This window comes from Heterodontus francisci, chromosome 33, assembly GCF_036365525.1.
Source record: "Heterodontus francisci isolate sHetFra1 chromosome 33, sHetFra1.hap1, whole genome shotgun sequence".
NCBI classification, from domain to species: Eukaryota; Metazoa; Chordata; class Chondrichthyes; order Heterodontiformes; family Heterodontidae; genus Heterodontus; species Heterodontus francisci.
This window is the reverse complement of record NC_090403.1, coordinates 41,173,713-41,189,256: the sequence shown is the minus strand read 5'-3', so window position 1 is coordinate 41,189,256 and position 15,544 is coordinate 41,173,713. Positions and strand designations below refer to the sequence as shown.

General features: G+C 41.0%; 1 protein-coding gene across 1 annotated transcript in view; it reads left to right on the top strand.

Moving 5' to 3' along the window:
* The first annotated feature begins 3,693 nt into the window (after positions 1–3,693).
* haus7 (HAUS augmin-like complex, subunit 7) overlaps positions 3,694–15,544 on the top strand; it is a 32,355-nt gene continuing 20,504 nt past the window's right edge. Inside the window, exons 1-4 of the mRNA XM_068013352.1 lie at positions 3,694–3,793; positions 7,538–7,653; positions 8,599–8,681; positions 14,041–14,102. Coding sequence (XP_067869453.1) covers positions 3,734–3,793; positions 7,538–7,653; positions 8,599–8,681; positions 14,041–14,102 — 321 coding nt within the window. The 5' untranslated portion in view covers positions 3,694–3,733. The remainder of the gene's footprint in view (positions 3,794–7,537; positions 7,654–8,598; positions 8,682–14,040; positions 14,103–15,544) is intronic.

Below are 15,544 nucleotides of genomic sequence, written 5' to 3'. Positions count from 1 at the left end.
GGAGGTGCTTATACCAGAACTACCAAGGCTCTTATATCTTTATCTTAGATTTATGTGAACCAGAAAATCTTCTGTAATTGACTAAAATTAATCAGAAAATGCTGGGAAACACTCAGTAGGTTAGACAATGTCTGAAGTGTTAACTCTGTTTCTCTCTCCACAGATACTGCCTCGGAGTATTTTCCAGCATTTTCTGTTTTATTTGTGATTTCCAGATTCTGCAGCATTTTGCTTTTGTTTTTAATTGATTGTTGGCAACTTACATTAGAATCATTGATGCTGTTCCACTCAGTCAGTCATTGGGACATGTTGTTCTGCAGCAACGTTACAATATTGCACATTGTGCTCCTTTGAAGCAACAGGGTGGAGCAATCAACAAGAACTTACCAAACCTATTTTAACCAAAACTCCTTTTTCCTGCATAACTATGCTTATATTAATTCCATAGTCTCTGCTACCAACAGTCCATGTGAAACTCCTGAACACTTTGGCAGGTCTGCAAAAGATTCTACCCTAAGTTTTATAAGGACATTTCTAGATCTTTGAATTCTCTATTATTTTCAGAGATATGCTTTTTTGAAAAATGATAACCATGTGTGTCAGTGTAAATGTCACCTCAGTGCATTTATTTTTAAAAAGTGTAATTTAACTCATTAGTTATTTCTTATAACATTTATTTCTGAACGACCAAACATATAAATTAAGGATTGTTAGCATTACCAGTCAAAAAATAATAGAACACGTTTTTAATACAGCAGACTGAACTATGGAGGTAACGTTGGAGGGAGAGGAAAATTTGCCTGAGTAGATGCTCAGATAAATTTACATAACTGGGTAAGCTACATAGTAGCATGACTTTTCAAAAAAAAATCTCTGTACGCTTATTATTCGCAGTTTGAATTTGTAAGGCTCTGCGCACTTTCATAAGATATTAAAGAAGACTCAATGATAAATTGAACAGGTCAGTTTTGACAATATCGTAATAGGTCATATACTTTTCGGAAAATGGGAAGATTATTGTCTTGTTCCAATCATTTTAGCACAATGTGAAGTCCCATCATTTATTGTACTTCCAATCCCCGAGTTCAAATCATTTATGAAAATGGTAAACAACAATGGTCCCAGTATAGAAGCATCTAGAAAACCATGTCCCACGTTTGACCAATCTGTGTAAATATATTTAACTGCAGCTCTTTTTTTATGTTTTGCAGCCAGCTTGTTAGCCATTCTGCTATTTTTGTGTATTAGTTATAAACATATTGTAAATGGGAAAATGGTTCCTTGAATTGCTGGGTTGGTTGGAGGCCTCCCGATGAAACCTCCAGGAATATGTCCAACCAGAATTTGCAACCATATCCATTCTTATATTGTTCATCGGTAATATCTTTTATTCCTAAATATGGCTCCACACACCCGAAACATCGACTTTTCTGTCCTCTATGTTATTTGTGCTACTTTCTGTTTCCAGCATTTTCTGTTTTAGGTTCCGATTTCCAGCATCTGCAGAATTGTGCTGTTTTATTCAAGTATTTAACTAATACAGGAGCACACTTGTCAGTGCCTGGGATGCCTGCCAGAGGATGCATACGGTGTCCACCAGTACATTTGAGGCCTATCATGACTGGTGGCCACCTAAGGTTGCCAACTTTGGTTGGATGTAGACTTGGAGGTTTTATCACGTGACACTTTGCCTCCAACAGCCCCATCCTTTTCCCATCTGCAACAATTTAATGAACAAAAGTGTTCAAATAAAATGAGAAAAACCACAATTAATTTAATGCTCCTATGATTTTTCTCCTGTGTTGCCTGCAGCGGTGTCCTGGAGATTAATTTTTAATTCCTGGAGACTCCAGGGCAATCCTGGAGGGTTGTTAACCATATGAGCATCACAGGGACAGGGCAATGGTAATTATAGAACAAAGAACAAAGAAAATTACAGCACAGGAACAGGCCCTTCGGCCCTCCAAGCCTGCACCAATCCAGATCCTCTACCTAAACATGTCGCCTATTTTATAAGGGTCTGTATCTCTTTGCTTCCTGCCCATTCATGTATCTGTCTAGATACATCTTAAAAGACGCTATCGTGTTCGCATCTACCACCTCCGCTGGCAACGCGTTCCAGGCACCCACCGCCCTCTGCGTAAAGAACTTTCCACGCATATCCCCCCTAAACTTTTCCCCTCTCACTTTGAACTCGTGACCCCTAGTATTTGAATCCCCTACTCTGGGAAAAAGCTTCTTGCTATCCACCCTGTCTATACCTCTCATGATTTTGTACACCTCAATCAGGTCCCCCCTCAACCTCCGCCTTTCTAATGAAAATAATCCTAATCTACTCAACCTCTCTTCTTAGCTAGCGCCCTCCATACTAGGCAACATATTGGTGAACCTCCTCTGCACCCTCTCCAAAGCATCCACATCCTTTTGGTAATGTGGCGACCAGAACTGCACGCAGTATTTCAAATGTGGCCGAACCAAAGTCCTATACAACTGTAACATGACCTGCCAACTCTTGTACTCAATACCCCGTCCAATGAAGGAAAGCATGCCGTATGCCTTCTTGACCACTCTATTTACCTGCGTTGCCACCTTCAGGGAACAATGGACCTGAACACCCAAATCTCTCTGTACATCAATTTTCCCCAGGACTTTTCCATTTACTGTATAGTTCACTCTTGAATTGGATCTTCCAAAATGCATCACCTCGCATTTACCCTGATTGAACTCCATCTGCCATTTCTCAGCCCAACTCTCCAATCTATCTATATTCTGCTGTATTCTCTGACAGTCCCCTTCACTATCTGCTACTCCACCAATCTTAGTGTCGTCTGCAAACTTGCTAATCAGACCACCTATACTTTCCTCCAAATCATTTATGTATATCACAAACAACAGTGGTCCCAGCACGGATCCCTGTGGAACACCACTGGTCACACGTCTCCATTTTGAGAAACTCCCTTCCACTGCTACTCTCTGTCTCCTGTTGCCCAGCCAGTTCTTTATCCATCTAGCGAGTACACCCTGGATCCCATGCGACTTCACTTTCTCCATCAGCCTACCATGGGGAACCTTATCAAACGCCTTACTGAAGTCCATGTATATGACATCTACAGCCCTTCCCTCATCAATCAACGTTGTCACTTCCTCAAAGAATTCTATTAAGTTGGTAAGACATGACCTTCCCTGCACAAAACCATGTTGCCTATCACTGATAAGCCCATTTTCTTCCAAATGGGAATAGATCCTATCCCTCAGTATCTTCTCCAGCAGCTCCCCTACCACTGACGTCAGGCTCACCGGTCCATAATTTACCCCGCTACCCTTCTTAAACAAGGGGACAACATTAGCAATTCTCCAGTCCTCCGGGACCTCACCCGTGTTTAAGGATGCTGCAAAGATATCTGTTATGTGATATATAATATAATATATAATATCACTTAAATTTATAAATGTCCCTTTTATACTGTGGTGAAGTTCTTTATTAGTTGTGCCCCTTTCAAAAGAGCGCACTTTGGTTTAATTTTCAGTTGGTGACATCAGATGTGTTAAAGCGCATGCGCGCAAGCATGTCCTAGCCCCGCCCTTCTCGGGGGGGGAGCAGGTAGATTGACAACAGTGTTAACCAATCAATAGCTCGATTATATGATTGACAAACGTTCCAACCAATGGGCGGAGATACGTCATCTTCCCCGTACCGTACCATAACGGTGGCGCCTTGTCATGGTGGCCGCTTATGATGGCGGCAGGTTTGAGAGAAGCGCAGCTGGGAGCGCGGGTGATGCAAAAACTGTTGGTAAGAGAAAAGGGAAAGTTATTTAAATTTGAGCGGGATAGATGCATTGCGGAGCCCGACCACAAACATTGGCGTAAATATCGAGTTAGTGGCTGCATTCAAACAGCTTTGGTATGGGAGTTTATAACTGAAAGACCTCCGTCCCACCCAAGATGACATGAAGATTTAAAATGTAAATTCAGGATTCAGAGTGAACTGGACTGAGTTAGAGGCCCCTCCCTGACTTCTGTTCCGAGTTTGGTTTTGCTGAGGGGTTTTAAGCTTTGCCTTAATGCCATTCTTGTGGAGTGTAATCAGGTGTTCCAAATCTTGAAGTAAAGTGAGACTGTCCCTTCCAGGGAGTCTCCTGCATGTTCTTTCAATGCCAAGTCGGTCTTGATTCCAGATTCAGGCTGTGTTTACACTGCAACTGCAGCATTGTTGTGAAGTGAAGCCCAGTGCTACCATTGTAGTGTGATTGCATCCTTAATGTCAGGCACTTGACAGTCAAATGTTAATTATCAGTTTACCTAGTTGCTCAAGGGGTTGGTATCCTTGAGCATATTCCTTATCCCAAATTCAGAGGTTAAAATATCCTGAGTTATTGGCTGCTATTGAGAAAGTTATTTTGTTCCAGTAAAGCAAAAACTCTGAAGGTATTGCACATGTTAAATAGATTTTTTAGTATGATTTTTCTCTTGGAGGTACAACAGCAGTTTTTCAAGAGATTAAGCAGGTGTTCCTGAACTTTTATTTGGGAAGGGAAACAGCCGAGGTCCATTTTAACCAAAATCAGAACAAGTTGAGGGGTGAATTGGGCATGGAGTACCCAAAATTATATGAATAGTCATTCAAACATCAATCCATCACATAATGGATTTATCTTGCCAATGCTGTAAGTTGGCTGGAGATCAAAAGCAGTGTGGTACCTGAAGTTGTATCAGTTAAGAACATATGTTACTTTCCCTTCTCCCCTCGGCACATGCTTGCAGTATCAAAAATAAATAATATACTTCAGTTGTAAATATTTATGATTGTAAAGTGGACTTATATTTTGAAAGTTTTTTTATGGCGAATCCTCATTTTATTATGTGATTGTAACCTGATAATGTTTCAAAATGGGCAGAAATCTGTTGTGTTAAGTATTTATGAAGAAGGATCTCTTCAGTTGTTCGAGCAGACATGTCAACAATTCAAGCTGCCCCATAAATATACAAATTCTTGACACCAAGTGTGAAAAAAATTATAATGACGAGGAAGTAAGGTTTTGTGGACAGTGCATGCAACTAATATTTTTAATTTAGATATGTATGCCCTGAACCCTTATATTTTCGATTGCATTTTGTCTAACACTCATTCCTTCTCTATAAATATCTACTACATTACAATATACAGTTTCATTTTATTTTTCAATTCATGCTTTCTATCCTATGTTTATTTATTTATTCACTTTCATTTTTGACAGTATCTAAAATATGCCAGCACGATAATGCATTCGTCATTACAATTTTTTAAATTCATTCATGGGGATGTGGGTGTCGCAGGCTAGGCCAGCATTTATTGACCATCCCTAATTGCCCTTGAGAAGATGGTGGTGAGCTGCCTTCTTCAACTGCTGCAGTCCATGTGGGCTAGGTATGCCCCCAATGTTGTTCGGAAGGGAGTTCCAGGATTTTGCCCCAGCGACAGCGAAGGAATGGAGATATAGTTCCAAGTTGGGATGGTGTGTGTCTTGGAGGGGAACTTGCAGGTGGTGGTGGTCCCATGCATTTGTTGCCCTTGTCCTTCTAGTTGGTAGAAGTCGCGGGTTTGGAAGGTGCTGTCTAAGGAGCCTTGGTGCGTTGCCGCAGTGCATCTTGTAGATGGTACACACTGCTGCCACTGTGCGTCGGTGGTGGAGGGAGTGAATGTTTGTGGATGGGGTGCCAATCAAGCGGGCTGCTTTGTCCTGGATGGTGTCGAGCTTCTTGAGTGTTGTTGGAGCTGCATCCATCCAGGCAAGTGGAGAGTATTCCATCACACTCCTGACTTGTGCCTTGTAGATGGTGGACAGGCTTTGGGAAGTCGGGAGGGGAATTACTTACCACAGGATTCCTAGCCTCTGACCTGCTCTTGTAGCCATGGTGTTTATATGGCTACTCCAGTTCAGTTTCTGGTCAATGGTAACCCCCAGATGTTGATAGTGGGGGATTCTGCGAATGTCATGCCATTGAATGTCAAGGGGAGATGGTTAGAGTCTCTCATGTTGGAGATGGTCATTGCCTGGCACTTGTGTGGCATGAATGTTACTTGCCACTTATCAGCCCAAGCCTGGATATTATCCAGGTCTTGCTGCATTTCTACACAGTTTCAGTTTCTGAGGAGTCGCGAATGGTGCTGAACATTGTGCAATAATCAGCGAACATCCCCACTTCTGACCTTATGATTGGAGGAAGGTCATTGATGAAGCAGCTGAAGATGGTTGGGCCTAGGACACTATGCTGAGGAACTCTTGCAGTGATGTCCTGGAGCTGAGATGATTGACCTCAAACAATCACAACCATCTTCCTTTGTGCTAGGTATCACTCCAACCAGCGGAGAGTTTCCCCCCTGATTCCCATTGACTTCAGTTTTGCTAGGGCTCCTTGATGCCATACTCTTTCAAATGCTGCTTTCAAGGGCAGTCACTCTCACCTCACCTCTTGAGTTCAGCTCTTTTGTCCATGTTTGAACCAAGGCTGTAATGAGGTCAGGAGCTGAGTGGCCCTGGCAGAACCCAAACTGAGCGTCACTGAGCAGGTTATAGCTGTGTAAGTGCCACTTGATAGCACTGTTGATGCCACCTTCCATCACTTTACTGATGATTGAGAGTAGAGTGATGGGGCGATAATTGGCCCGTATGTCCTGTGTACAGGACATACCTGGGCAATTTTCCACATTGCTGGGTAGATGCCAGTGTTGTAGCTGTACTGGAACAGCTTGGCTAGGGGTGCGGCAAGTTCTGGAGCACAGGTCCTTACTTTATCAAATGCATGTACAGTATTGTGGAATTATAACTAGAAAGTACAACTAATACATGACAATGTAATAGCCCAAGTTTGCTTATTTAATCTGCAAATCAGTTCTCAATATATGTACCTTACATGGGATGAAACAGTGATTCATTTTAAGCAAAGCTTTGGGTGATTTGGTTGTTCATTATAAAAGCAAATCAAGTAAATAAGCAGCCCTGCTAGTGGCAGGAAAATTACAATTTTGGTTTCATGAATAAACAAGAGTCAACCCTTCTTACAGGTTGAATGGGGCTGACATGGTACTCCTACTGGCCTATTGTTTTGAATTTTGGACTCCTTTTTGACTAAAATGAAGTTTTACTTAGGGGAGGAAAGGATTGTAGTTCAGTCATATCTCACATACATATGTTTGGATTATATGTCTATGTTGAATTAAGTCCTTCAGCTAAATTGATAATTAAAATGGTGAAATACGTAACATTGTATATTCTGAAAATGAATTGAACCTATTGCACAAAAAGTAGAGAAGAGCTCTTCTCAAGGCATTCACATTTAAACTCTTCCACCTGAAGGGATTTATGTACTTTGGGATGGAGTTATAAATAAAATGACATGGAATTTCATTATGTTTTTAACTTTAGTGTAAGTTCCATTTCTGTTTTGGAAGGGCTTTCAGGAACTCTGCAGCCTTTGTGTAAAAATATTATCGAGTTCCATTTCATGAGAACTGTTTCTCCTTGCCTTATCCTAATGTTAGTAATTGCTCTTTCAGAATCTGAAATGCCCATTGCTGGAAGGAATCGGCGTGAATGATTCTGATGCGCTTGTTCAGTTGCTGTGTACGCCAGGAGTGGATAGACTTCAAATCTTAGAATGGTTATGCATCAGGTATTAGTTGAAAGTCCCATTTATACTTCTAAGTTACCATGTTGTAGCTTCTAAAACTTGGAAACCTTTAGATAAATTTATATTTTGTGCTGGGCTATAGCAGATATTAGCAACTTGCTGGACAGGATGCTACTCTGGTGTGTCTTGAATTCCTTACAAGGAAATATTCATAACGATTAGCCTTTCATCCGTACCATCTGCCAGTTGTAAAGATCCTAAGTGAACAGAATTTGGGCCTTGCCAATTCTGTTCTTGTGTAAGGACACAGCAAAATCTTTCCACAATTCAGGAAATATTATCAGTCTGCAACCTCTTGAATGGCTGATGTGGGAAGCAAAAATGTCATATTGACACAATAAATGGAGCTCATATTTTGAAGCTCGACTATACTGTTGGAGCAGTGTTGAGGGATTTTAATCTAAACTGTGATGTACCAGACAATGAAAGTAACATTGATTTGAAAACTAAATGTTCAGCAAGGGTACATAAACGATTCCCATGGATCATGTGTGTCCCCAAAGCCCAAGCGGTTTTTGTTTTATTCCCACTTTTATTTTTCACGTTTAGCTGTTGAATACTGCTGCATGCCTGAAGATATGGAAAGGGTTGTTCTTAAAGCTGCTGTCTAATTGCTGCATGAATCCTAACTCAGAACACCAAAATGTGTTGGTATTTACAGCTTGAGGTATAAGCAGATTGATAACAACATGGATTTTAAACTCAATTTATGGCCCATAAGACTTCATGGTATACACCAAGAGGCCCACAGAGACAAAATGTTTGGATGATCTTGGTGTACTGGGTTTTAACTTTTAATGAGGTGTTGAATTGTCAATTTTATTGCTGTTCATTTATGTAGATTCTCTGCAATTTAAGTGCTTGGCATAAACCTAATCTATCATAAAAGTGAAAGAATTAAAGGTTAAATAATTTATTGTTTTACAGCTGCTATCCACCTCTCGGAAGAAAATTTGCAGAACTACGTTTTGACTCTGTGCAAGACTATGGAACAGACCTTGTAATACAAAGTAGGATATTTTCTTTATTTTCCTAAGCTTTACCCTCCACACTGTTTTGGGCTGGATTTTGTGGGGTTGGGAGAAGTGGGGCTCGACGGCGAGCTGTCAGCATTTGGTGTAATTACCCCTCTGAAATTGACTGCAGCTTCAGGATACAGGGCATGTGCAGATTAGCACAGAAATCTTGAACTTGTAGTCTGTCACTGTGGACTGACTCAGCCTTTTTACTCAGGCTGTGCTGTGGATCCCACCACCACCCCCTCAAGTGGGCAGTCATAAAATCAGCAAGAAATTCAACTTTCCCACCCCAACATCACCCTTTGAATGAGATATAATTTTGTTAAGGGGTTTCAATCAGGCGCAACTGGGTTATTAACAATGAAGTGATTAATAATGTTTGATAAATAACAGAACTAGCCCAGAAAAAAGTATTTTATAATTGTGGAGTGATGGATTTTTTTTAAAGCTTAATTTGAAAAGAAAATTTTTTTCCAGAATATTTTATCTTCCACCTTCACCCCATGTGTATGTCCCAATCTTTATGTAAATGCTCGATGTAAAAAAAAAAAATTTCAAAGGGGTTTTATTTTAGCTTTTAGTTTCTTGTTTTGGTGGAGGTGGCATGGGTGGTCTGCGAAAATCCCTTAATGTGACTGGTTGTTTGGACTGCCTGACGACATGACTGCTGCTCCACACTTGGAATGCCCGGTAAAGAACATTGCAATCAGTTGCAGTTCCACTGCATGTCGATAGGGTTGAAATTCTCGTCAGAGAGATTGCATGATCTCTCAGCAATGCCCTTGTTTCACCACTGACTGCAAAATCCAGCTCCATGTTTTAACCTTTCTTCATTTTTCATTTTCCCTCTGAATGCTTTGATGTTTTATGTAGAAGCAGGTATAATGCACATGTATAGTGTATAAAGTATAGCATGTATAAAGTAAATTCTGTCTAAAATTTATGTCATCAATTTTTATCTGGCTATGCATGCTTGAATGCAAATAAGCATGTTAGTTTTTATTTGAAAGCTATAAATAACCAACTGTGGCAAGCTGTGTTTGAATTAAAGGACCATAATAGGTTTTAAGAAACACACTTTTCCATGACTGGTTTGGACTGTGTGAAGGGTGAACACTGACATAGACTGGTTGGGCTGAGTTTCCTTGTTGTAACTTCCATATATCTGAGGACATTGAATTCACTGCTCAGTAATGCAAGGTACAGTAATCTGATTTTTTTGTTTTTGCATTCATGGGATGCATTCTTTGCCCAACCCTAATTGCCCCTGAGAAAGTGGTGGTGAACTGCCTCATGAACCGCTGCAATCCATGTGGTGTCGGTACACCCACAGTGCTGTTAGGAAGGGAGTTCCAGGTTTTGGCCCAGTGACAGTAAAGGAACAGTAATATAGTTCCGAGTCAAGATGGTGTGTGGCTTGGAGGGGAACTTGCAGGTGGTGTGTTCCCATGCATCTGCTGCCCTTCTAGGGGTAGTGGTTGTCGGTCTGGAAGGTGTTATCGAAGGCTTGGTGAGTTGGTGCAGTGCATCTTGCAGTTGGTACACACCACTGTCACCTTGCACCAGTGGTGGAGGGAGTGACTGTTTAAGGTGGTGGATAAGATGTCGATCAAGCAGGTTTCTTTGTCCTGAATGGTGTTCAGCGCCTTGAGTATTGTTGGAGCTGCACTCATCCAGACAAGTGGAGAGTATTCCATTACACTCCTGACTTGTGCCTTGTAGATGGTGGACAGGCTTTGAGTGAGGCAGGGTAACCCCCCAGGATGTTGATTGTGGGGGATTCAGTGATGATAATGCCATTGTATATCAAGGGGATATGGTTAGATTCTCTCTTGGAGATGGTCATTGCCTGGCACTTGTGTGGCGTGAATGTCACTTGCAACTTATCAGCCCAAGCCTGAATGTTGTCCAAGTTTTGTTGTATGTGGACATAGACTGCTTCAGTATCTGAGGAGTTACAGATAGTAATTACAGCTTAAGTATTTGGATGAATCCAAATGCATGTAAATAATAGCAAAACAAATACTGCTGTCCAGGAACTTTGCATGGGATGGGATTGCTTCCACAGACAAAGCCACCCATCCTATGAACTGAAATGTTGCTTAATGCATCAAGTTACCTGGGAGGTAGCATGCCCAATATGAATGGTAAACCCTTTCATTGTCGTTATGTACACTAGGGAGGATAATTCAGCCCCCCCCCCCCCTTACAATTTGTAGAAAACAATCTTGCTATTATTTTAGTTCATTATAACTTGTTACAAAGTCATCTTCTGTTCCTAATTCCCTAAGTATCATAAAGAGTTTTTAACTAATTTTTGCATTCCTACACTGCAAGTAACAAGTCTTAAGCAGTGACAGTTGCATGTTTTACAAGTTTACTGTCCAAACTGACCACCTGATCTACATTGAAAAGACTTTGTCACATTGTGATGGTACTAGTCTTTCTGCCCAAACACCTTTATCGAACTGCGGTGATTTGCTAATGATCCAAAAGCCCTTGAGAATCATTCTAGCATTCCTTTTAAAATGTTCGTGATTATATTTTAGTGAAGTTAATCTTCAGACTTGTTGGTTGGATTAACTGGATCCTCAATTACAGGACTTGCCATTGATAAACCTTTCTCCACCAATTAAATCTAGAACAAGAGGTCATAGTTTTAGGATAAGGGGTAGCAGATTTAAAACAGAGATGAGGAGAAATTACTTCTCTCAAAGGGTCGCGGGTCTGGCATTCACTACCCCAGAGTGCAGTGGATGCTGGGACATTGAGTAAATTTAAGGAGGAGGTCGACAGATTTTTAATTAGTAAAGGGTTCCCGGGTTATGGAGAACAGGCAGGAAAGTGGAGTTGAGGCCGAGGTGAGAGCTGCCATGATCGTATTGAATGACGGCGCAGACTCGAGGGGCTGAATTGTCTACTTCTGCTCCTAGTTCTTATGTTCTAATTGAAGTTGGCCTGTTACCTCTCCACTGTGTGTTTGTAACATTCCTTTTCGTGCCTACACTGGTCCTTTGCTGCCTCCAGTTTAAGCATTTCCATCTGGTGTGCATGTTCTTTCATTTTCCTCCACACCCAAATGAGCGTATTCTAGCTCTCTGTCCATTTCTTTCAAATCCCTGGTAGACATATTTAGAAAAAAATTACTTACATTTTTGTTTTGCAAGTGAAATTTAATCCTGCTAATGTTACCATGAATTACTGTAATTTGGCCTCACTCCCAGATGTTATTTCTCATGTCTGGTGCAAAGAACTACTACTACAGGTAAATCAATGCCTCCTATGAATTAGAACATGCCTACTCCTGCTCCTAATTTGTATGTTCGTATGACCTTGTGTGATGTAATTTGGGTAAATGGTAAGCCCAATTATTATCAATATACACACTGGAAACAGTAACTCCAGACTTCTCCAACTAATGAGCGTGTAACATTTTGACAAACTATATCTCAGGTTACAAGCTATGAACCAGGTTTATGTAGTAAAATTAAATGCTAGCAAGGAAAAATTTCATTAGATCATTGGTAAAAGAATCCTTGATATTTGCACCCGTACCTTAAACCTGTTTGAAAATAATAAATATGCCAAAGCTTCGATCACGTCTGTGAGGAAAAGATTGTATGTGAAATCAGATATTCAGAATGTTTGCATTACTTTTGGCTTGTTAAATTGCTCGGCAAGATGGAGCTTCATTAGTGAAAAATTGACTATGGGCAGCAGACAGACCTGCATTTTGCTTTGAAGTCCGAACTAGGACAAAGGAATGTCAAAATGGTGTCTTTTGCAATCAGTTAGAACTGTCAGTCACAAATGGGTTTCAAAGTTGAAAGGTCTGCTTAACAGCATTTTTCTGATGAATTGTTTACACCTCTGAAACAAAACAAAAAATGGTACCTTCCCTCTGGGTGATGCAGCAATTCCAGATTACTAGTTTACTTCTCATCCATCATTAGCTGTTTCTAATGCCTGGGTGAATTTTGCATCTCATAATTGTTGAACAATCCACCTAGATAAAGATGATTTATATATAGCTATTCAAGTGGGTTTGGCACAAAGTCTGTATTTCATGTATACACATAGGCTGTTCTGAGCAAGCATAATCAAATGTCGGCACTACTGGCCAACTACCAAAATCTCAGCGAAATATTAGGCTTTTCATGATTTCATGAAGCAAGATATTTAATCCATTACACAAATGTTTGCTTTTAAAGCATGCTTTGAAAAATGCCTTAATGAATGAAATATGACAGCGTTCTGGTGGAAACTACCTGGTTGAAGGATATGACTGAATAATGCGGTATGCTATCTTATCGCGTTGTGTCGCATTGTACAAATAACATTGCAGAATAACCTTTAGGGAGATAGTCTTCAGTTTTCTGATTTTTGTTTTTGAACTTGATGGATGGAGTGGAAATTTGAGAGGCATTTTGCAGTGAATGGAAGGGTTGGAGGGGGAGGTAGGGAAGAGAAGGGGTGTGACTGACATACTGGGAAAAAGAGGAGACAGGAGATGAAGAGGAGGGAAACCAGTCACAGTCTGGAGACTGTTAACTGAATAACAGGGCAATTTGGGCCTGAGGAATACTGAATCTGTCTGGCAGTTGAACCTAGCACCCTTAGCCTTTGGGGAAAGCTAGTTCCAGATTTCTATTATCTTTTGTGTGGCGAAAGTGCTTTTTTTCACTGAAATGATTTAGCTTGAGCGGCACAGTGGCGCAGTGGTTAGCACTGCAGCCTCACAGCTCCAGGGACCCGGGTTCGATTCTGGGTACTGCCTGTGCGGAGTTTGCAAGTTCTCCCTGTGTCTGCGTGGGTTTCCTCCGGGTGCTCCGGTTTCCTCCCACATGCCAAAGACTTGCAGGTTGATAGGTTAATTGGCCATCATAAATTGCCCCTAGTATAGGTAGGTGGTAGGGAAATATATAGGAACAGGTGGGGATGTGATAGGAATACGGGATTAGTGTAGGATTAGTATAAATGGGTGGTTGATGGTCGGCACAGACTCGGTGGGCCGAAGGGCCTGTTAAAGTGCTGTATCTCTAAACTAAAAACTAAACTGAACTAAACTAAAGCTCCAGTTTTAAGATTATGCCCTCTTGTGCTAGATTCCCACATCGGGGAAATAGTTTCTCTGAATCTACTCTATTAAATTCTTTTTATCGTTTTAAATACTTCAATTAGATCACTCGATCTTCTATACTCAAAGGAATATAGGGCAATATATTTTTCATATACTGCAGTCATATTTGAAAGAATAAATGCTAAGTTTGTATAACATTAATACTATTCCTCAGCTGATTGATATACAGTTGCTTTATTCTGAGAAACACTAACACATTCTGTTTCACAGAAATGACTTGGCTTGGGCATAGCTTGGGAGTCTGCAGTGCTGAGGACTTTGATCTCTTTCGGGTAATGTACATTCATTTTTAAAGTTGTCTCATTCACCTTAATATTTAGGCTCTGCTAAAATTAGATTTCAGATTACTGGTGGGTGTTGTACTTGGTGTGTGAGAAGCAGGTAATTTGTCATTGGAGAATTTTATTTTGCCTTTCCCGATGTGGGAATTTTGGCTGTTTAATGTAGCTCTGGTACTCTGCAAATCTTATGTTTACTCTTATATGTTTGAAAACTAATTCTTGCATTCAATCTTTTGTAACAATTGTACCCAAATTATCATGTGACGCTGAATTTCACAATTTGTTTCCTCTCATCACCCAAGAGGTTTTGGAGCATGTATGATTATGGAAATTGATCTTCTCTATCCCCTATATTCGTGCAAACACCTCTATAATGTAGAAATGACTTAGCTGACTAATGGCACCACATTAATAGAACCTTTCAATTCGGTCAAAATAACCTATGCTTTAGTACTGTATATTATCATTATAGACTGCCATATTGCAGAACCCTAAAAATGGGAAATGGCCAATGCTTGCCAAGCGGTTTAAAACCATGGGGGTTAGACAGTCCCGGAAAACAGGCGCGGGATCATGTTGTGCGATTACCCATGCCCGTTCAGTGTAATGCAAGCAGCATGCCAACATTGGCTGCACGCATCGGCAGGGGTCCTAATATCATTACTTGCTAGCACGACTTAAAGCTACCCTGCACCTCTTAAAGGTAACTTGCATTGTGGCTGCTAGAGGTGCTGAGATCATTGGAAATAGTGTGCTGTGCAATAATTAACAATGGCTGATCTGGGGAGAAAACATGCAGCAAGGTTTCCGATGCTGCATTGGAAGTCTTGGTGGAAGAGATGAAGAGAAGTAGAGATGCCCTGTATCTTCAGAGGGTAGGAGGCCCCCAAGACACATGTTGAGAAGGCAGTGGGAACAGAAGTAGGTTTTAGCACTCAGGACCTGGATGCAATGTTGCAAGAAGTTTCATGACGTTACACAAGTGGTCAAAGTCAGTGAATGCACTTTCAAATGCCATGTCCTACCAACTATACCAGTAACCTCAACCATACCTCCATCACTCCCCTACCAAAAACCTCTGAATTAGGGCTCATACTTGACATTCATGTTTCAACTTACCCTCACATTTAGCGCTGTTGCAAGCCTCACACCCACATCTTACAATTTGCATGCATTGCCAGCTATTCAACCATGACAGCCACATCACCCTGAAGTATTACATGACGCTCACTGACACATTTCCCTCTTTCTTGCGGCATAAGGTGGCATACAACTTGAGGCAGCAGGAACTAACTGGAGGAGAGGCATGCCTATATGTTCTAACCCCCCAATGGTGGTTAGATCATAGCTGAGGCCAGCAATGGGGGCCATTGAATCCATTGACAATGTCAGTATCCTTGTACCTAATCCTCCTCCTTGCATCTCACTTTCCT